The following is a 21,890-nucleotide window of genomic DNA, read 5'->3' as shown; positions in this document are numbered from 1 at the left end:
GTCTGTGCTGTACTCTCATTATTGCTCTTGCTGCCCCTGCTAGCTAAATTAAGCCATCACGGGGGGCAATCTTGTTTTTGTCGTGTTATAAACATGCTCTGAAATTAGTGTTGTCCTTCCGTTGTGAAAGGCTTCCTGCAGTTCAGAAGGGCGTAAAGCAGGTTTTTGTTGTCTCAACAAATTGCTCCCAAACTCCCTGTTTATAGATTAAAGAATTATCCTTTTTTTTTTTTTTTTCCTGCTTGTGGAGAATATTCTGTCAGAATATGTTCTTACAACTTCCCTGTGAAAACAGCCCTCTAGCTGAGTGCTTCCTAGGCTTCCAAGATTGCAACATCTGAACTGAGCCATAGGTAAGGGGACAGATGCCTCTCAGTGAGCCTGAGACACATCCTGATTTACTAATGAACCACATGCAGGCTTTGGCAATATCAGAAACTTTTTCTTCTTTGGAGACATCGATATGGGTGTCCTCCCAGAACAGGCTTGTGCAATGCTGCTGCAGGACATTTTTTTCCCAAAAAAAAGGCTTCATGGATTTACGGCGATAGTACTGATAAATTAACTGTATTATAGTTAAAGACTCCTCTGCTAATGGGTCAGTTCCTTGCTACATTGCTTCAGCATCATTAACTTAGAAGCTAGTTTTAACCAGTTATAGTAATTGCTTTCATGCAATTTAGGATTTACATAGTTTAATGAAAAGAAGATTAGGTTAATGGGGAAAAAAATAGCTCTACGTGCTCCCTTCTGGTTCATTTTATTGGCTGCAGTCTACTTTCCAGAGGTAAACTGCTGCCTGACAGACTCCTGTGAGTCTGGGAGCATGCCACCAAAATGCTGCACCTCGTTGGAGCAGCTCACAGGTACCCAGAGCTCTGGAAGGGGGAGGCAAGCTCCTTGTTCAGCAGGGATGGTTGTAGAGCAGGACCGATCAGCTCAGGTATCTATCTGCCTGCACAAAACAGTTTTGCTCACTCTTGAGTCCACCCCGAAACCTCTAAATCAGCTTTCTTTGGCTTAGCTGGCACATGAGTTCCCTGTGCAGGGGATGGACAGGCACTGTTTCTAGCATGCTCTTGTTCTCTGCTAGTGACCCATGTTAGGTTTCTCTGTTGCAAAATTGAAGCTGTTAATGTGAAATGTTATTCTCAAGTAGGGTGGGATTAAAAACACCTAATATTCTAGGCATATATTTTGACGGCTCTCTAATACATTGAAAAGGAGCCGAGCGGCTGAAAGGCAGTTGACCACAAGAAATCATATCTTATTTTAATTTCTTTACGGGGGAGAAGAGGAGTTAGTGTGCTTTGCAACATCTGTGGCCACAAATGAAGGTTGATCTGTTGCTGTTTTACTTTTCTTTGCAGCCTTTTCCTCATTGTTCTTGTGATTTCAGACATCATGGCTTTGGTAAGTTGTTGCTGCACATTCTCTTCGAATAAGGTAAAGCAGAGGGCTCTATTAACTCCAGTTACGGATCTGAATTTGCTTCAGACTTCAAAATTTTTGCAACTAGGGCAGTGAATTGAAATCCTAGCACAATTTAGAAATAACACTCCTGCAATCACGGCTCTTTGAATTTCATGTAATTAAAGTTTCCAAAGAAGCAATATACTTACAATAACAAGAGACAAAAATGGAGTAACAAGTCATTCTGAGTCTTTCATGTGCTTTTCAATCAAATTCTCAGGAAGAACTTAAATGAGAATATCAGTTCTAGCTGTGTGCTAGGTTTAGTTAATTTTTCAGGAATCTGAACCTTTTCCTCACACCTTCTCCCTCTTCCCACGAAAAAAAAAAAATAATTAAAAGGAAAAATGTGTTGCCATTTTCATTGTTAGAATTGTCAGCATCTGGGAGATCTGCAACATGTGATAAGGCACTGTGCCTTTTGTAATAAGCTGTTAGGAAATATCTTCAGATAGCTTGTGTCCACAAGCCAAGGTAGTTCAAACAACCCAAATCTGAACAGTAATAACCCAGTATAGTTTTTACAGGTTAAAAGTGTGTTTTCATTGTTCCTCTCTAATGGTATCAAGTAATACCAGTTGGTGCCTCTTGATATCATGAGTTCAACAGAAACCTTTAGAAAGCAGCAGGTAGAGCTGGTGTTCTCACTTTTACGTGCTGTTTTTGTTTGGTCACTTCGGAGTAAGTATTCCAGACGTGATGTCATTGGGCATCATAACGTACAGTGCAGTGTGATCTGTGGATCTTACCTTACAGGAAAAGCAGCACAAGTACAAAACCAAGTAATGACTAATTTGTCTGTAGAGTAAAAAATGGAGAAGATACAGTTTTGTGTAATTCTAAACAAGTCTTTTGACTAAACTGTTCTTTGATAACTTTCAGAGGAAAAGGATTAAAATATCAGTAAGCCACACTCAGTGTTTCACTAATGAAATCAGTCTAAATAGACCAAGACAAAAGAGGAGTGGGGGTGTGTGCAGATATGTAGCAAGCCCCAGTATTTTCTATCTCACATATTCTCCTATTTTGACTTAATGATTTTAAAACAATTAGCAACTTGGTGTAGAAAACAAAACAAGACCAAAAAGGTTTGATATGCAGGAGCTGTGTGCATATCAAGAAATGAGAAAGCTAGCAAGAAAAAAATGAAACAACATTGCTTTTCTTGAGTCTTCCGAAGTATTTATTGTGGCCATTAGCTATAATTCACTGATAAATAATTGTCTTCTCCTGACTTTATTGCCTTTTTGCAAACGGGGAACTGCCAGACTTGCACAAAGAAATTCATGGCAGAATTCCATGTAAACGATATGTAGGCTGCTTATTGACATTAGGCATTACTTGGGATCCCATTATTTTGGGCAATAAGGTGAACTGCATTTTCTTATTGAAAAGGTTCTCTGCTGGTAAGCTCTGCTGCTGCTGGCAAACAGGAACAGAACTCAGTCTATCTTTAGCTGTTTGTGTTTGATACCATGTTAAGTCTATCTCTGGCTGCTAGAGTATTCTTTACTTTTGTCCAAATGAGCATTCCTGGAAAGGTCTTGCCCTTGTTCTACTCGAATTAGAAACTTGGAGTAAACAACCTGAAAATGTTCGTTTTAATTTTAGGTTTCAAATTGTGCAATGATGATGTACTAATAAAACTTGTTTTTTTTTTTCCTAGCACTTTTTCTTTTTGGTTAAAGATTATGGAAGCTGGCTCGAAATAGGAACAAGGTACAGTGTTTTTTTTTGCCTCCAATGCATTTTAAGAAGGTTCATAGGTTAATATTGTTGTTTATCTACTCAGAACTCTTGTAATTTTTTCCAATTACTCTCCTTAATCAAATGCTTCAGTGATGTTCCCCATACTTAAAACACATATGAATACATATGTGCACACGTGCACCCCAACACATGCATAGATACATCCCCAGCTAAAATTACATCTTAAAATCTGTGCCAAAGCAACGTGGAGTAAGTAATTAATCTTGCATGACAAGAAATCCTGTTATTTTTAAAGAACAGTAATTACACAAAAATATCTTAATTACTGATTTGCATTGTAATTAGTTTTAATTACTGTTAAAATAATAATTTATCAAGGTTCTTAATTGTCATGAATCTAGTTAAATTTCTGTATAAGATCCCCTGTGAATTCATGAACGTTGTGTGAATATGTTGGTGGGTACCAATACCCGTGCATTTATCCTACCCGCAGTTGGGGGAGAATAAATCTGCGGCATTTAAGATACAAATCACAATTTCAGCAAGTGAATTTGTTTTGCATTGTGAGTCCTACGGCATCCATTGCTGTGCATTCTTATTTGTGAGTGGCCCAGAAATAGCACATCCAAGAAATGCACGTTTCAGGCTTACCTTCGCTGAGTTGTGGGAGTAGGTAGCATTCTGTAATAAGCTTAGCAGGGAATGTGGTGTTAATAATCCAGCCAATCTGGTCACTTGAAACTGTTATTTAAACAAAAGTTGAATAGTGACCCGTTGTTAATGCTCTGTTTAGTCTACATTTACCCTGTGCTTTGCTGAGCCCTGCACTTCTTTGGGTGCATGCATGCATATATACACACACATTCTGCCCGAGAGGCTGAAACTCCTGCCTACAGCTTTTGAAGGTTCCTAATGGGAGAAGATCGAGTTAGATCAAATAATGGAAACTGCTTTAACATCACAATTCCTTGTTGCTGTCAGGTTATGGTAGATCAGATGGCCTCATCCTTTGGTTTGAATTCCTCTGTAGGTTAATAAGGATTTTAAAGACCTCTGAAGTTGTCTGTTCAGCTGGGCAAGAAGCTTTCTAATTGGGAGTTAGAGAACAAGAACAAAAATTGTCACAAGTAACCCAAACCTTTGTTTCTCGTGTACAGTCTTCATAGCACAGTGATTTACAGCTGGGATAGGTTGTTGGATCTATTTCAGCTGGAGGTAGGCTTTGTTCCAAAGAGCTTGGGGGAGCCTGATACATACAAATGTAATTCTGCCTCTTGTTGTGTGTGTTTTGAACGCTGAAGAAGGCATTGAAGTAGTCCTTTTTTGAAGTAATTTGTGATTAGTCTTGTGTGTGTTAATGCATAATGCTCAGGCAGCGTTAACTTTGTCATTACTTCACTTTTGAATGTTTGACTTTACAACCTACATTATTTTATTGTAATTTCTCTATGTATGTTGTGTGTATAGGATTTATATTTTTGTGTATACGTGTACACACACATATTTGAGTGTGTGCATGCACATAAGATAAAACTGGCAGGGCTGTGTAAGAAAAGAGGTGAAGCTGCAGAGAGAACTGAAGCAGTCCTCTTACCCAGGGTGAACAATCTTTTGACCCCTCCTGATCCTGAGCAGATCTTTCAACGTGCAGTCCTCAAGCTTGGCAGAATCAGCAGGCAGTGGCAGAAGATTTTTTTGTTTATTCCTGAAACATGAGATTCGTGGGGTTTTGGGCAATTCCCAAAACTGGTGGAAGAGAGATACTAATGTGCCTCTTTCCTGTCCTTTTGTTACAGACGCCGTGACAGCCCTGTAGCATTCCTATGGCAGTGTTGTCTGTTGTTGCTTTGACAGCAAGGTCTGAAAATATCCTCTCTCAGCTGACATTTTAGGTGTTGCCAAAATGTTCCTGAGAAGACTGAGTCAGTTAAGGAAATGATGGTTGGTTTGTTTCCAGCCATTTGTATCTCAACAAAACCTGTGCAGAATTTAGTGGAACAAAGAATAGGAGCGCCCTTAGGACCAGCTGCTGTCTTTTTGTGTGTGTGTGTGTGGTAGTGATAGGAAGTAGTTTGAGGAGGATACAATTTTCTGGTTCATTTTGTATTACTGGTTACAAGATCACTGAAATGAAACTGGAAAAGCAGCAATTTAGTTGCCTAGTGAAAAACGAGAGATTCATTCCTTTGAAGTCCTCTGAAGGGGTGTATATCCTGCATTTGGAAAGTTTCTGAGGTATATTTCCAGTCTTTCTTTCTTTTTTCGTGGTGATAGATTTCTTTGAATTTTCTAATTACTGCTCCTCAAAATGTTTGAATGTCCTCTCACTAAGAATACGAATGGTGAGTCGGGAATGCTCATTAGGCGAGAGCTGGGTTTTTCAATACCAGTGCTCAGTACTTTCAAATGTAAGGTCCCTTGAGGAAAAAATATGACTTTCATCACTATTTTATGGTGGTATTGTTTCCCAGTGGATCTCTTGCATCGTTCAGAAGTAGTTTTTATTTGCCTGACTGATATATTTCCTTTTTTTTTCTTATTTCACCCCTGACTTCTGCCTCTTACCTCTCAGTCTACCATGCCTCCAAGCTGCCTTAACAACATGTCTTTATTCTCCTGGTTGAATACACCACACCACTTAAGTATTGTCTCTGAATGTAGAGATTTTTACTTTTCCCTCTCTTCCAGATCATCAATGAAATGCTGAGAAACAACACACCCAACATAAAGTCCTGTAGTATCACATTCAGCAATTTATCACCCCATTATTGCTTGCCTCCTCTCAGGAAATTACAAATTATCACGATTATTTATGGCTGTTCAGAAAGTCTTGATGCCCCGTTGCTTAATGGTGCTACTAAAATCAGCGTGAACTTATTTTTCTGAGGGTGGTGGTTTTTTATTGTTTTAATATAAGAACGAGGTATAATCTTTCAGTGAATATTGAATTCATAGTGTTGTCTTTTGCAAGCTTCTGAGGTCTGCTAACCTTACCCTGTACACATACACCTCGAGGTGACCCTGAATTGTGTCATATGCTGTGGAAGAAGCCACCATTACATTTCATAGGTGCACCGATGCAGTATTCCCAGTATGTTTGATTTATCTGTGTGTAGTACCTGATCACGAGAAGTTTGTTCTGACAGATTCTTTTATTTTTGAATAACAGATAAATAGAATAGATAGCTTTTCAGCGTCTTTGTCACCGAAATATATTTCTCTATGGCTTAAAAGCTATGTTTTATCTATCTATCTATAAAAACGAAGATATACAGCCTTTAAAACCTACTAGAGCTGTATAGTACGTGCGGTTTGTAAATAGCTGTATAAACAGATGGTCAAGACAGAACCCTGAAACTTCTTTATATGACAGTATTTTATAGTTTTATCCAGACACACGCTGTACTACTTCCTCTATCTTTTTATAACAGTTGCTAGAAGATATAAAGATAGATACAGTCTGAACTGTTCTTCTGCAGTTTCAAAGTTCAGAGGAGATAGATAAAGCATAGATCAAGGGTTTAGGTTTTCATCTGATAGAAACTGTTTTAATCTGGGGATGGTGTTGTTCTAGGGCTGTTAATTAAAATGAGGGTCTTGCGTCTAGGAGAACGGTGCTTATCAACAACCTCTAAAGTAGGACCTAGGACGATGTGCTTTGTGATTTGCTTCAGATGAAGTGGAGGAAGAAATGGTGAAGGATCCTGGCTGAAAATGCAGGAGACTTAAAATTCAAAACCTGCGTCTGGTCTCTGAAGTATTTCTTGGTGGTTGTTATTGTTTGTTTGTTTTTTTCCCAAGCACACAGAAAGCAGCATGCCATGTAGAGATAAGGTCCTTAAACGCTTCTGGAAAGAGCTCTTCCAAGTCCTTGCATGAGTTACTTTATTCTGTTTGTTTTAGTTCAGTCTCCGTTTTTTAATTGCTAAGGCAACTTGCTTCGTCTTCCTGCCTTCCTGGTTTCCAGTCAGGTCTGCCACCGTAGCAGTTAGCCTGTCTTGAGAGACCAGGCGCAGGTTGGGACAGGATTGATTCTTCTCATTTTCTAGTGGTGTTCGATTCCTGTTTTCTTGGATGAGTACTTCTCATCGATACCCACTGTCCCAAACAAAGCCACGAGAGAGTAGTACCTCGTATGTTCTCCTCCTGGTTACTTGTGACCAAAACAGGTGTTGCCCTGATCCAGATTTCTCCTAGCACTAGCCTTGCCTGGTAACCTCCATCCACAGGTGGGACAAACACCTTTCTGTTGAGCGGTGCTGCCTTTCCTTAGTTTGTCCATGTTCCCCTACACCAGCTAGCTCTCCTCTTACCACTACCTGTCCCTGCCCATCTTGTCCTCCATAAGCATCACCCCACTGCAGGCTCCCTGCCCCACCATGCTCAGGATTTTCCCTTCCTCTGCAGGGGTCTGACTTGCCTGGAGCCTGCAACCTCACTCTTTTGTCTTGTTAGCTCGGCTCTGACTTGCGATGGAGGAGCCTTGTTCTGAGAATTGCCTGCTTCCCTGTAACTACAGATCCAGCCAAGGGTGTAGCTCTGGGTTGTGCAGGAATCGAGAGCTTTTTCCCCTGCTGCTGTGGCACATACCTGTAAGAGTCTCGCTTTGTTTGTTTGTTTAATTACAGCATTACCCCAGCCTGAGAACTAATTTGCCAAGCAGAGCTGCCTGCAGGCACTGCAGTACCAGTTGCTGATAGCCCCAGAGATGCTGGCTGTTTGCAATTATGTGGCAAATAGACTGAAATTGCTTTTAATTGTGCTCTGTGACATAATATATATTTTCTTTACTCTGAACATCTGATATTTTAATAAAGGAGCATAGCCATTCAGCCTTGTGCAGTATAGCAAGAGAGAAATGTCCTTTATAAAAGCACGAAGAACCTAATCCCCAGAATGACAGGTGCCTAAACAGTTTGCAGAGGCTTTTTTGTTGGAGAAAGCCCCTCTCTGTACCCCCCAAACAATGGATGAGCACCCACATCTGGTAAAGCTTCTTTCAGGACAGAGGGGAAGTCAGATGTCTGCGGAAGCACCACGCTGATGGCAGGAGGTCTTCAGCAATGGCTAAGCCTCAGATGACTGTCTCTCTCAGGCTGTCTGTAAGAGTAAAGGTAGAGTCCTCACCTGACTTCTCATTTTCAGATTCTGCGTTTTCAAGCTTTCTTTCAGAGCTGGAGTAAAAGTATTCTTGCTACTGTATATGAGAAACAACAATTCTGGTGCCAAGTGAGTGGGAAAGCTGAGGTTTTTTCCAGAAATGCATGAGCCGTTGAGCCACAGAGCTGTTCATCGGGGTGGCTGTTCTCCTAAGGGCTCGGCAAACTGCTGCACCTGGGGTGCTCGTACAAGGACACATGACACCACGAAAACAGCTGCGGCTTGGGTTTGACTTTGGCAGCATTACGTCCTTTCGCACGGAGCACTGAAACTCGGACAGAGTCTGCAACACACCCAGGTGGACTTCCAAGGGCTGCTCTTGAGGGAGTTGTGTAACGTTTGGGTCATAAATTCACTGCGGGCCGCAAAGTCCGAAGTGCAGCGACCAGATGAAAGTGTGCTTTGCACCTGACTTCATGCCCTCGTTGCGTGGATTTGTACATTCCCCACGGAGACAGAGCAGGAGGCCGGCTCTGGTAGCCGTGCTGCTCTGCTTAGCTTGTGCTAGAGAGGGAGATACTTGTAGGGAAGGAAATATGGCTCCTGTCTGATAAATTAAACCTTCCTGTGTTCACAGCAGGGAACATTTTCAGTTACACTGCACACAGGTGGGAGTTGCACAAAAAGGGGTTACTCTTGCTGTGGTGGGAGCCCATTTGCACCAGTGGATTTTTGTAAACGATTCCTTAAATGTATGTATTTTGAGCAAGGTATTTGTGAAAAGGTTATAATCAGCCCCAATGGAAACAGAAAAATCTTGTAGCGTGAGTCAGGTCCCTCTCAGTGCTCTCCACCCATTTTGTTCAGCTGAGTTCCTGTGGTTGCTTGCATCCTGGCTGTGGGAGAGCTCCTGCTCATTAGTGAACTTTTGGATGACTTTTATTCTCTCACAGTGGTTAGTGGCCAAGCTTTGATAAGAGCCAGTGCTTATACGCTTCGCAGAACTAAATTACAGCATGCCAGTGCCAAGATTGTCACCATCTCGGGGTCGTGAGGATTGATAGCATCAGTTACGAGCTTTACTGCTCTTCCGTGGCTAAACTGTCAAACAGAATGGGTCCTCAGGCAGAAATTCCAGATCATTAAACCTGCAAGTACTCCTTGCGATCCTTTTTTTTCTAAATAAACTCAGGCTTCATCAAGCCTGAAGTTACCCCACGCGTCCTAAGGAGCCATCTGCTTTGAAACAGCGGAGATGGGGTTCACCGGGAGATATGAACACCTCTCGTGTCAGAATAATGTCAGTGTCTTCGGTAGTCCTGGGGAAAAGGACAACAAAAAATAAAACAACAAAAAACCAGCTGCACTAGTGACTGGATGTTATGATGCAGACAAGCGTTTCATCTGAAACTCTAGTCTGAAATGCCATGAGTTGGAAAAATCCTAATTTCTTAGCGGTTATATTAACAACCAGCTTGAGACACTGAAGGCAGGATGCTGAATCTCCGAGGTGAAATCTCAGTCTGAACCAATTGCTGTCCTTACCGCTGGTGAGCATCAGGTACTTGAGGAAGTAATGTGAGAGTTTGAGCAAGTGGAGAACAATCTGTGTGTGTGCTGAACTTATTAGTGACTTGAGGTCTTCCCAACCCAGAAATTGTATCTTCCTACCGTGTCTATTAACCACTCTTGAACTAATTTGTTTAATCTGTTTGAATCCATGTCTTACCACAGCAGTGAAATCGATGATTTCTAGAAACATTGAGTGAAAAAAGGGTTCATTTCCTTAAAGCTGCTTATCGCTGGAGAAGTGCTTTCTCTAGAAAATTGCAGCTCGACTGACCTAAATATCTGATTTGTCTTGTTACAAAGAAATGCCTACTTCTGGGCAAGTTCTCCCTAAATTCTGCATGATCAGTCTGTAGCAAACTGCAATCTTACAGTGGTTTGTTGCTTACATTGAATTACCCACTAGGATGAAGAAATATATATATTTATATGTATCTGTGTAAGCCCAGTACCTCTTATTCACTTGGTACGCATTCAGTTGTGATTTCTGTTGTCCCCACCTTTTTATTTTGCCGCAGACTTGACTTTGGTTTTTTACTTGGTAGTGCTGCTGTAGTGGTTTTCCTGGAGTAGCATATGTAAAGTGTTGTACTAGGTCTAGTTTAAAAAATAAATAAATAAAAATCAGATGAATAAGTCATTTCTTTCTACTTCACAAACCTGCATTTCTCTGTTTTTGTCTGCTTCTCCCTTGCAGCATTAGCCACTACGTGCTGGTGATGTCTCTGACCATATTTATGATGCTGATGAACGGACTGGCCCAGTTGCTAACTACGAAGAGACTTGATCTTTCCAGAAGGACTAAGCACCATGCCACGTGATGAAGAGATAAATGTTCCCGTCTTTGTGCCCACCCTCCGGCTTCCTTTGAACCAACCTCCATTTCTCGAACGTAAATATAAATGAACAGACTTGGGTGCCAAAATCCCATCCAGGGATCCGAGGGCGCTGCTGCTGCAGATTAAATGCTGTGACTGAAATTTGCATTTGGAGGCTGTCATTCAGACATCATGGGGCCAAAACAGCCTTAGCTCTATTCTCCAACTGTATGTATTTCTTGGAAATAAAATAAAACGCAGCAGGTAAGTCCTGTTTAAGGACACAGGAAACCCTTGGGTGGTTTTTTTTTGGTTGCTCTAACTCAGCTGCCAGCTGTTTGTCTCACGCGCGTACTCTCATTAGGAGTCTGCAAAGTCATAGCTTCATTTCATGTCTCACGTAAGCATCTCGCAGACAAAAGCATAAATCAAATCAGTCTGGGCAGATCGCTGATTTATATGTTGCCAATGTGGCGTTTGCATTTGAATCTCTCTGGAAGTGGCTACGCTTTTTGCAAGCCTCGTAAACGTGAGGCAGACTGCGTGAGGCAGGTTAAGACTGGTACGCTGTGAGGCTGTGGCTGTAAGACAATAGCTTTTAGCTAACCTCGGTGCAATCCGCGGCCTCTGACCGTGCTCCCTGCTGCCTCCTCTGCCAGTGCTTGGGCGGGCTGAGCAGTAAGCCAAACGAAGTAATTGATCCAAATGAAAATGAACCTGATTAAAGAACTGAAGAATAAATTCAGACAGATTTCCCGGTCCGGCTCGTGACAGAGGGCAGGCAGGAAGGATAGGGCTGATGGTTTCGGTGACAGCCTAGAGTTAGATCAGCTTAAAGAGGTCATGAAGCTGCAGCTGGAGCTGCTGGTTTGCATACAGTGATGCCTATTCTGCTGTGCAGAGGGTTATTTTTCCCCTTGTTTCCCCGTTTTCCTTTCCACTTGTCTTCTGGTCTGAATTGCAAGTGTCAGTTCGGGTAATGGCAACGCCGTGAAGCAAACACAGACACAAATCTCCTGCTCGTATGCTGATTAGAAGTGAGAGCACAAAGAGCCAGGAGACTTAGAGGCTCTGCTGTCATGGGTGCTCCTGGGGACCCAGCAACACCCCCAGGCTGCAGCCAGGCCTCCCTGCCTGCGAGCTGACCCATACGGTGCGAGGTGCTGGCAGCCAGGGTGAGACACTCGTCACGAGGGCTGTTCCAGGGCTCTTCCCAGCCACCTGGCATTTGGCCGTGGTCAGCGGGCTGGTTAATGCTCCTGGAAACTAGTCAGCCCCGCAGGAAGATTGGCTGGGAGGAACCCATCGCAAAGCTCCATCTGCTTGCTGAGGGCTCGAAAATGCCCTGTTGTGGGCCCGCAGCCATCCATACAACCTCAGAGTGCCTCTGAGAGTGTCTGGGCACTGGAGGGGGAGTCATTTTTCCACTAGGTGGTAGCCCGGTGGCCCTCCTGGGCGTGTTGCGAGCACAGCTGGCCTCAGTCACAGAAGACATTTCACGTTTATTACAGGCTGTGCACACAGGCTTGCGTGCTGGGAGGTGGGCATGTGCCTGCTGCCAGTAGCCATGCTTTAAGGCGAAGAGCAACCACGAGCACGGTGACAGTCGCTGCTGCAGCAAAGGCAGTGAACGCCCCAGCCTCCATCACCAGAGCGATTTCTTTGCCAGGCGGCTGTTTGCCGAGCAAATTCACTGAGGGGAGCAGCTGAACAGCTGGCGCTGGCGTGACAGGAAGGAATTGACTCAAAAAGTAGGAACGTGGGGCCCGCGGGGCTGCCACCCTGAAGGCAGGGCTTCTGCAGGCATGTCAGAAGTGCTCGTTAGCTCTGACAAGGCCAAGCGGATGCCCTGCCTACCCAGGGAAAGCACCGCAGGTACCTTCTGTCTAGTGCTGCAGGCTCCCCGGGACTAGGCACAGAAACTCGAGCCTGGTGTCACCTTTTATGATGGGCTGTTTATTCTTGGGCTGTGGCGGTAATGCAGGGGCTCACCCCACTGTCCCTGGTGCTGCTATCTGTGGTGGCAGGCGTAATCAATATTTTCTGGTACGCAGGCAAGTGGAGGTGGCTGTGCCAAGTGCGACCTGCATCAGTTGCACCTTCTGCTTGTGGCTTCCACTGTGCCTCCTTCCACAAAGTAGGTTTTCTTACATCCATTCCTGTAAGAGCAGAACAGAGACATCAAGGGGGGCGTTTACAACATGCACACTGTATTTTATTTTATTTTTTTTCCCAGTGCTTCTCTGAAACTGTTCCTGTTTGCCCTTTTTGGTTGGGTCGTGGTGGCAGCAACCTTAGCTCACCTTTCCCTCCCCGCTGCCAGCCCCGTGCATCCCTGTGCCCTTTGCAAATTCAGCTTCTAGCGGGGGCTGCGGGAGTGCTGGAGAGCAGCCCTGCTGGAGGGGCAGGGTTGGCTCTGCTGTTCCTGTGCCTCGCCGGGGGAGGCTCTTGGCCTGCACGTTTGGGCTTACTCCAGCGCAGGGAGGTGTCAAAAATTCTCCCACTCAGCTACTTTCGGCAGACCCATGGGGCGTGTGACAAAGTAGACTCCTGCCTCTTGCTGATACGTGCTTCTTTCTCCAAAAACAAACGTCCTCGCCAGCCTTAGGAGCTAAGGTAGGGAATAAAGTTCATACTTAGCTGAGTTTAGGCTCTGCTCGTGGGTCTTCAGTCCCTCTTCATGAGCGGGGCCCTGGGCAGGGACTCTGGTGTTGCAGGCATCAGCTGGCTCTTGTGTTTTCAGCCAAGGGCATGAAGGCAGAACTACCCCGAGCCCTCCTGCCTCCCTTCATTCACCTGCCACAGAGCTGCAGCCTCTCTGACTCCCACAGCAGGTGAGACGGTGAAAACCTCAGGCAGGGCAAGGCAGGTAGATCGACATTATTTATCCCTGAGGCAGCAAAATTTCTTTTAGCTATACTGGTAGAGTATAAAAACCTCTGCAAATCTTCTATCTGCTTCCTTTCAGAGTCATGGATCCCTGAAGAACAAGCCATAAACCTGGAGTACCCATCAGGTGTTGTAATGCGAGGGAAGCTGCAGCGTGAGAGCAGCTGATATAAAGATCTTGTAATCTTCAGTGCTAGGAATTGTTCCCTGCTATTGTATTACCAGGGCCGCACAAAGCTTTTTGATACAAGTCCAGGGAGTGAGCTGTTTCTTCGGAGATGATGAAGCTTAGATTATATCAAAACCTCTTATGACTCAAACCCAATGATTTCCCCTTCCCTCCCCACAATCAGATTTTACAAGCTCTGCCAATTTCAGTGCATGCCGGAGCTGTTCTGTGAAGGCTGTAGCTGCCTTACAACCTTGTGAATGAGGATGTGGATACATTCATTCATCAACTTCGATGTTTTTACCCAAACCTTGCTTTCTAGCAAGGCTGACCTCCCCTGTGTGGTGTGGCCAAGCCAAGATACAAGCATTGTTTCGCCTCCCAGCTGGTCCATAAAGGATCGAAGCTCATCACTTTGCAGAATTTTCTGTCCATGTGCATCCTGCAATCCCTTTTGCCGTGTCTTATGCTTTGGGGTGGTGAGAGTTGCTTCGCAAAAAATGCTTTTGGCAAAGAGCATGGAGAGTGTACTGAGGCATGGAGTGCATTGCAGTGGCTGGGCACCCCCTTCTCCATCCTCCCACAGCTTCAGCCAGCCTGAAGGCAAGAAACTGAAACTTCTTTTGCCTTTGGGCAGCTGCCTTGTGAGCTGTGGTGGTCAGGGGAGGGTTGGGAGCTCTTGCTGCAAATCCCTCCTCGGGCAGGAAAGAGTCCCCCAGACCAGTTACACTATAGGGACACCAGGGCTGGATCCAGCTCCAGCTTCAGCTGCTTCCTGCGGGGGCTCCCTCCTCAGCCCTGGGGCAGGGTGCAGCGTGTGGGCATTTGGGGAGGGCTGAAAAGGGAAAGGAAAATGCTGAAAGCGTGGCACTCGTCCCGTTCCCGTGACCTTTGAAATCAAGCTTGTCGATATTTTCTTCATTCGTCCATTTATTGACTCGTGCTTGGCAGCAAGCTCCCTAACTTTCTAACTTTGACAGTGATAGCATCAACTGGAAATAAAAGAAAATGGGTTTCATTTCATTTGCGTGTTATTTTGCGGGCAAGTCATAAGAGCAAATGCCTTTTTCCTTTTCGTTTCCTGCAGTGTTACATAAGAGGAGGCAGACACACAGGGTTAGCGTTCACAGAATCACAGAATCACAGAATTTCTAGGTTGGAAGAGACCTCAAGATCATCGAGTCCAACCTCTGACCTAACGCTAACAGTCCCCACTAAACCATATCCCTAAGCTCTACATCTAAACGTCTTTTGAAGACTTCCAGGGATGGTGACTCCACCACTTCCCTGGGCAGCCTGTTCCAATGCCTCACAACCCTTTCAGTAAAGAAGTTCTTCCTAACATCTAACCTAATTACTGCCACCGCCGGGCCCAACGTTTCTGCCGTGCAGCAAGATGGGAGGAGAAGTGCAGGAAAGCCACACGTCGCTATCCAGCCCTTCACTGTCCTCGCCTCCTCCTCTTCCTCCTCCTCGGGGGGCTGCAGCCTTCCCAAGCCCAACCCCAAGCTCCAGCAGACCCGAGCTGATCCAAAGGACGTGTTCAGGAAGAAGCGTTGCAAAATTGAGCCGCTGACATTTAGGGTAGGGGAAATCTCTGGCCGAGGCCTAAGCTCCTCTAATTAAACGTAGCTTATCGCTGCTGCCCAAATGCTGAAGGACAAGGCATGTCGAGTGCAGTTCTCATATTGACTTCCTGCGGAGTAACCTTTTGTATGTATCTCCATAGACGTGGCCTTTGGTGCTGGACATCATTATTCTGCTTTTGTGGTGTGTGAGACAGTGCAAGAGGGAAAGCTGCGGAGTAATTCAGCCGGGGTTGAGTTTTGGTGGTGTTTGTCTAAGTGAGGCACGTGCGCAGAGTCAGGCTTTGAAAATACTGCCGCTTTATTTTTGTATCAATTTCCATATTAAGGGACACCAGAACTCACTGTACAGAGAATCGCTACCCAGAGCTATATTTAGCGGCTCAGATGTTTGTGTCTCCATCTCACCACATCTCCAGAAGCGAGTGGATATTTTCCATCACCGGCCTTGAGTAGGAAGCTCGTTATATCTGACCTGCTGTGAAAGGAAAACAAACGTTTAGCCACCATACATTTTTCCCACGTAAAGGTATTTTTCTGCATCTCTTGTAACCTCCCTTAACACCTATAAGACAACACAAACTTATTTGAACGTAACTTGGCATTTGGCTGGTATTTAAAGCAGAAAGCAGAAACAAAGCGTGCAGGTCATTTTTCAAGAATGAAATACTGAAGGAAAGCCTCCTGGTATTTGGGACGACAGCCAAATCTTTATCCAGGACCTAAATCCAATGCAAGGCTTCCAAAACATTGTCCAAGACTCCGCTGTTTCTGGGGGCTTTATTTCACTGCTGGTCCCAAAACTGTCTCTCAGTGAGCCCTGCCTAAACTCTGCCCCCATGTGTGGTGTGTGGCAGTCTCCCCCCGGCCTCATCCCCACCCTGTGCCTCCTCCTGGCCAGGACCAGCGCCTCCCTGCAGCCCAAGGGGTGTGTTCAGTTCTTCTATTTGCTTGTTCAGGATTTTTTTTACATGATTCTTAAATCTTGGAGTTTAATTTTTTTTTTCCAATTAATGCTTGGGAGACCAGCTGGCAGCATTAATTCATTTTAATATGACTCACGTCGAGAAGTGCTCAAACTTCCTCTTAGAGAAAGTGGCTGAATGCATTTATTTTTTCAGGCAGTTTGCTTGGCAGAGGATAAATTCTTACTGAAATTGCTCTACGGAGCTGGGAAACGGACTCTGACATTTTTCCTTCGTGGTACCTCATTTCTCGCAAAAGCGTGTGATGTTTGGGGAAAAGCAGCCTTTTCCTCAGCGGGTGCGGGCAAGGCCCCATGGGCAAGAGTGCAGGGTGATAACAGGCTCTGCAATCCATGGAAGTGCAGCTGATGGCGTTTTTAAGGCTCTGTATCAGGAAGGCACCACTGCTACCTGTCACTCCAACACATGATGTATTGGGAGCTGATGGTTTCACCTGTATTTTCTCTCATCGCAGTGATTTTAATTTGTGCAAAATCATGGGAGCTGCAAGCTGCCTACGCAGGAAGCAAGCCAGTGGAGGTGAGTGGAGGTGACATCCCCCGTGGTTCACAGCAATTAACATCAGCAAGAGAAGGAAAAATTAAAACAGCCGCTGATGTTTGGGGGAATTACCTTGCCATACATCGCGGACACCCTCGCTCACAATAAATAAAAGTCATTTAACTTAATCTGTGCCACAGTTATGCAGATGTGCTCATCGCGCGTTTGACAGCTTGCTCCCATCCTCTCTCTTGATGGATCCAAGATGGATCGATGTGCACGCTCCTCACGGCGAAACGCGTGGTGCTTGTCAGGTGAGAGCTAAGTGGCATTATTTATCCCTTTATTTTGCAAGCCTGCGAATGCGCCTCGCTATTAAGGCTAGGGACGCCGTAATGATTCTGGTTAATTAACGGAGAAGTAACTTCCTTGCCAGCCCTAAGTGCTGTTTGATCTATCTGAGATGTTGCAGGACGGGAGAACTCCTGCAAAGGGCTGAGGAAGCATTATTTGCGCTCAGCGCGTGGGGCTTTATGAAAGCAATTTACATATTTGCAGGCTGAAGCACGCCTACCAGCACATGAGCAGGGTGATAAATGATTAACTGTAAAAGATGGACAGTTTTGGCAAGAATCCAGCCGAGCACTTCAGCGTGTGCTTACCTCCAACCAACCTGGCTCTGCTGACGGCCGTGGAGCAGAGCCGGGCCCTTTCTGCGCTTCAGGAAACTGCTCCTGCACTTGAATTAGACCTGTGCTTAGGGGACCCGGAGGACCTGAGTCTGGCTTGGGGAGCTTATAGAAGGGAAAATCTTTTGTGTGGAGCATCCACAGCAGGGTGGCGGCAGTAAGCAAGAGTAATCAGAGCTTGTCATGGACGGAGCATCCTCAGCTGTCTGTTGGCTGGCTTTCCTCGGGCTAGGGACAAGCAAGGGAGGAATTTCAGCAAAAGGCTAACCTAGCTGCCTGTTTCAGAACAGCATTTTGTTCTGCTTTGTTTTTAATTTGGGGGAACAGAAACATATTAAATATTTTATGGTTATTCAGTGAAAATCTCATTCGGCTTTGGCCAAATACTGCTTTCACTAAATGGCTTAATTGGAAAGGGAATGAGGCCAAGAAAAACCTAAACCCAAGAAGAACAACAAAGTGTTTTTGTTTTGCAGTATCTTTAAACTCTCCTCCACCATTCATCCTGCACCTGCCTCATGCTACCAACCGGGAATCCTGTAACTTTGCTTCATCACAAGCTCCTTTCCAGCAATACTTTTGGAAGTTCCTGGAGCTGCAGGTGAAAAAAGCTGCTCTGAACCACGGGCATTATTAAAAGCTGAATTGGGGTCATTCTGATGAAGTTGTGTTTGGACTCCATGTAACAAACTTTCTTCAAGTTTCATGTGCCTAAGAGAATTTTGGCAAGCCAGAACTACAGCTGGAGCCCACTGCTTTCTCCTTTTAATTTTTTTAAAGGAGAATATTTGGGTTTCTGTCCCTGTCAGAAACATGCTTGTTGAGTTACCGCTTCCCGCTCCAGCAGATACGTAAACGCAACGGCTGCTTTGCATTTGCATTGTGAAGCATGAAACCTTCACAATGATCCCCATGCCCTTTTACATTAGCACCAACCTGTGTACACCACTGTTGCATGTTCTTTGCTTTTTGGGATGATTTTTGACCTTTTTTTTCCTCTTTATTTCTGCTGATATAATCTCTTAAAATACGTCTGAGGTTGATGCTGGTCAGGTGAAGCTTTATTGAAGCATGGCAAAGTGAAGGTGTCTTTCAGGAGATCCGCAGGAAGCCAATAATCTCCCTTTTTTGAATAAAAATGGAAATGAGTGGATTCAACCCCTAAAACACCAGCCCTGGATGATTAACAAAAAACAGAAGGGAATGGTGGAAAAAAAAAAAAAAAAAAAAAAAAAAAAAAAAAAGATTTCTAGGGCCCAAATTCAGATCTAAGCAATAAGATACTGTTCCTGGAGTGTGCATTTTCCAGAGTAACCAGGAGACAGCTAGAAAAAAAGTTGGAAATAGGATCCTGAGATAATGGCTGAAATGTCTCTTTACAGGCTTGAGTGCTAGCTAGAAAATAATAAGGAAATTATCTCTGAATTGATTCAATCTTCAAGGCTTTTGTATTTCTTTCTCTCCTTTGTGCAGAATCAACAGGATTGCATAAAAAATACCTGAATCCCTCAGCACTTTCCCCTTATCAAGGAAACAAAAGACGATCAAACAACGATGATCAAACAGCATAACATACAACTCCTTATGAAAGTAGCCATATTTTTGTGGTCAGAGGGGAGGGTGCCTAGAACTTTTTCCATAGCCATTTAATGCACCAAAATAGATTTTACGCCCCTTTAATACACATGCCTTGGATGTAAGACACGACCAAAATCTGTAGGAATTTCCCAAAGTCCACGGAAGCCAATAAATCAAGAGGTCTATTGTAGATAGACAAATAGTCAAAAGGTTCTCTCAGGAGTGTAACTTAAGGGTTGGTTGCTTCAGAATTGAAGCTGTGCACCAGTGACAATCTTTTACTTTTATCCCCTGGGATGTCTCCATCTGCAAGCATGGCCTTTGGGGGTGCTTGCCTTTCCACTGGGAAGCCTCAGGCTTCATCTTCTCTACTCCCCCTTCCCAGCAGGCAGCTGGAGGCAGCTGTCAGCTCCACCCCTGAGCCTCCTCTCCTTCATGCTGACCACAGGAGTTCCCTCAGCCTGCCCCTGTATGCCGTGTGCCATGGCCCCTCACTCCCTCCAGTGCCATCAGCTGGGCCCACTCCACACCCATCAGGATCTTTCCTCTATGAGGGAGACCAGAACGGGACGCCGGAGCCCAGACGCACTTACTAAATTGTCCCCAAATAAGGGAGGAAAGTGGTTTTCTGATATTTTTTTTATTAGTATATGTTTATTGCTGTTTATTGCTTGGTCTTGGAAGAGCTCCTAATGAAGCTCTTACTCTTTCTTCTCTGAACGAACAGTGACGCTGCACTCCAGCACTTCTTCCCGGCAGATGTGAAGTCTTCTGCTTCTTCAGAGGAGCAGCCGTCCCCCTAACAGCTTTGGCTGATCTGCTGCCCTTCTTTGTGCTTTGCCATGGAAGGTGCGGCTTCCTCTTCAAGCAGCCATGGGGCAGCCTTCTTGTCCTCAGACAGAGACATCGCCGGGCTCCAGGTCCCAAGGTCCACCGTGGCTCTCTGAGGGGTTCCTTCTGCCGCCCTGGTGCAGCATCCCAGAGGAAGCCAAGTCCCCTCTCGTCCACTCCTCAGGACTCCGTGTAGAAGAGATGACACCTCTGGACGAGGTGGGGGTGGGGGATGGTGGATGGGGGACGGGAAAAAGGCCACCCTGCAGGCAAGCCAGCAGGGTGGCTGTGGATGGCCTAACAGCTATTTTGAGGGGCGGAGGCCGGGCCGTGAATATGGAGCAGGTCTGGTGCTCCTGTGATGCTGCCGGTGGTACTTGGCAGGGAGCCCGGGCACGTTGTTATTGTGCCAGCCCAGCTGTGGTGGAGCATCCACCTCCATTGGCTCATCTGGAGGCGGATCTACCTCCATCAGGTCTTCATCCGGAGGCAGATCCACCTCCATGGGCTCCGCATCACGAGTCGCAGCGCAGCGCACTGCTCCTTTGCCACAGGCACCAGTACTCCGCCTCCTCGTCACAAGCTGTGGCCGCCTTCTCTTCGCTTTGAGGAGCGCATCCTCTCTGGACCCACACAGGGGTGGGCAGCTTTCGCTCCAGGTCCTCTTTCTTCCATCCATGATGGCTGTAAGAGGGCCTGGAAGCTCAGCGAGTGGCGGGCCCTGCGCAGGGGCCTTTTATAGGGCCGGGAACAATCCGGGGGGCAGATGCCACTGTGACATCAGGAAGCCTCTGTGACGGTGGCCAAGGCATGGCCAGACGTGGCTGTGTTGGGAGAGGTGTCGGTGGCCTGAAAGACGCCCTCATGAGGCAGGAGGAGGAGGGTCGGGGGGCAGAGGGCCCCTCTCCTGGGGATGGCTCTCCCTGGCCATTTTGCCTGCCAGAGAGACAGGCTGCCCCTCGGGCACAGGGCCTGCCCTCCAGCTCCCCTCCTCATCCTGTGCCTGGGATCCCTGTGCCACAAGATGGTGGCCGCAGTGTTTCTGGAGGGGCAGGGCCTCCACTACCCCCTGCCACCTTCTCGATGTTGTTTTTTTGTGGCTTCTCTGCTTCCTCGCTCAGAGGAAGAGCTCTCCCATCTGGTTGGAAGAATCACAAGTCGCTCCTGACTGGGAGATTCCCCTCTCAGCCTTCTCCAGGCTCTACAGGCCTCGCCTGTTATCCCTAGGCACCTTTGCACAACTGTACTGTGAAATGAATTAAATTCCATTCTTATCTGTAACCCCCTGCAAGATAATGTTTGCCAAGGGTATCATTCGCTAGAGTGTTCTTTTTGCGTTGAAGCATCACCCATTAAAAGGACAGCTATGTTGTGACCCAAAAGTTTGTTTTTGTGTAGTTGCAAGGGTCTGCAGGGTGTCATACGGAGCCGTGTGGGAGCAGTTCTTGAGGAGCTGCTGCCTGTGCTGCCTTTTTCAACCAGTTCTGTGTTTTGTCTTGCCTGCAAAGTTCTTCCTGCTTCTCATATGCATGATAACGGAGGCAGCCAGCGTTTCTCATATAAGCCAGAAAAGATGCAACGATAAATGTTTAACTGCAGTTTTCCATTTCGTATTCTGAAAGTAAAAATAGGGAAAAAAATAGACATCTTAATGATGTCCTATCATCATCACAATCTCTTCAGCTAACATGGGAGGCGGACACACAATTACCTGGACAGAGACAAAGTATACTGACTTCGGTTATTCCTCAGCTGAAGCTGTTTTTTCGGTGTGCGAGCACAAAAAGCTTTAAAGAACGATGCATAAAATGCTATTATCTTTGGAAAAAGCAATATTCAGCTGGCTTGGCCATTATGTAGGTGAAAGCACGATGTGTACCAAGACTGTTGAGTACATTTCCATGAGATTAGTTAAATCATCTAAGCAAAATGTCCCTGTTATCTGTCTCACCCTATGCTCAGACGCTGGGGAACTTGGAAACAAAAGCAGCAAAGAGGATGCAGCACTTCAT

General features: G+C 45.5%; 1 protein-coding gene across 2 annotated transcripts in view; it reads left to right on the top strand.

The window, feature by feature from the left end:
• PIGN (phosphatidylinositol glycan anchor biosynthesis class N) overlaps positions 1 to 10,944 on the top strand; it is a 107,494-nt gene extending 96,550 nt beyond the window's left edge. For both annotated transcript variants that reach the window (XM_032183041.1, XM_032183042.1), the window contains exons 27-29: positions 1,371 to 1,413; positions 3,140 to 3,192; positions 10,550 to 10,944. In XM_032183041.1, the coding sequence (XP_032038932.1) occupies positions 1,371 to 1,413; positions 3,140 to 3,192; positions 10,550 to 10,673 (220 nt within the window). In that variant the 3' untranslated portion in view covers positions 10,674 to 10,944. The remainder of the gene's footprint in view (positions 1 to 1,370; positions 1,414 to 3,139; positions 3,193 to 10,549) is intronic.
• The last annotated feature ends 10,946 nt before the right edge of the window (positions 10,945 to 21,890 follow it).

The sequence above is a fragment of the Aythya fuligula genome, chromosome 2 (genome assembly GCF_009819795.1).
Source record: "Aythya fuligula isolate bAytFul2 chromosome 2, bAytFul2.pri, whole genome shotgun sequence".
NCBI classification, from domain to species: domain Eukaryota; kingdom Metazoa; phylum Chordata; class Aves; order Anseriformes; family Anatidae; genus Aythya; species Aythya fuligula.
The sequence above is the reverse complement of the archived record's forward strand: the minus strand, read 5'-3'. Positions and strand labels throughout refer to the sequence as shown.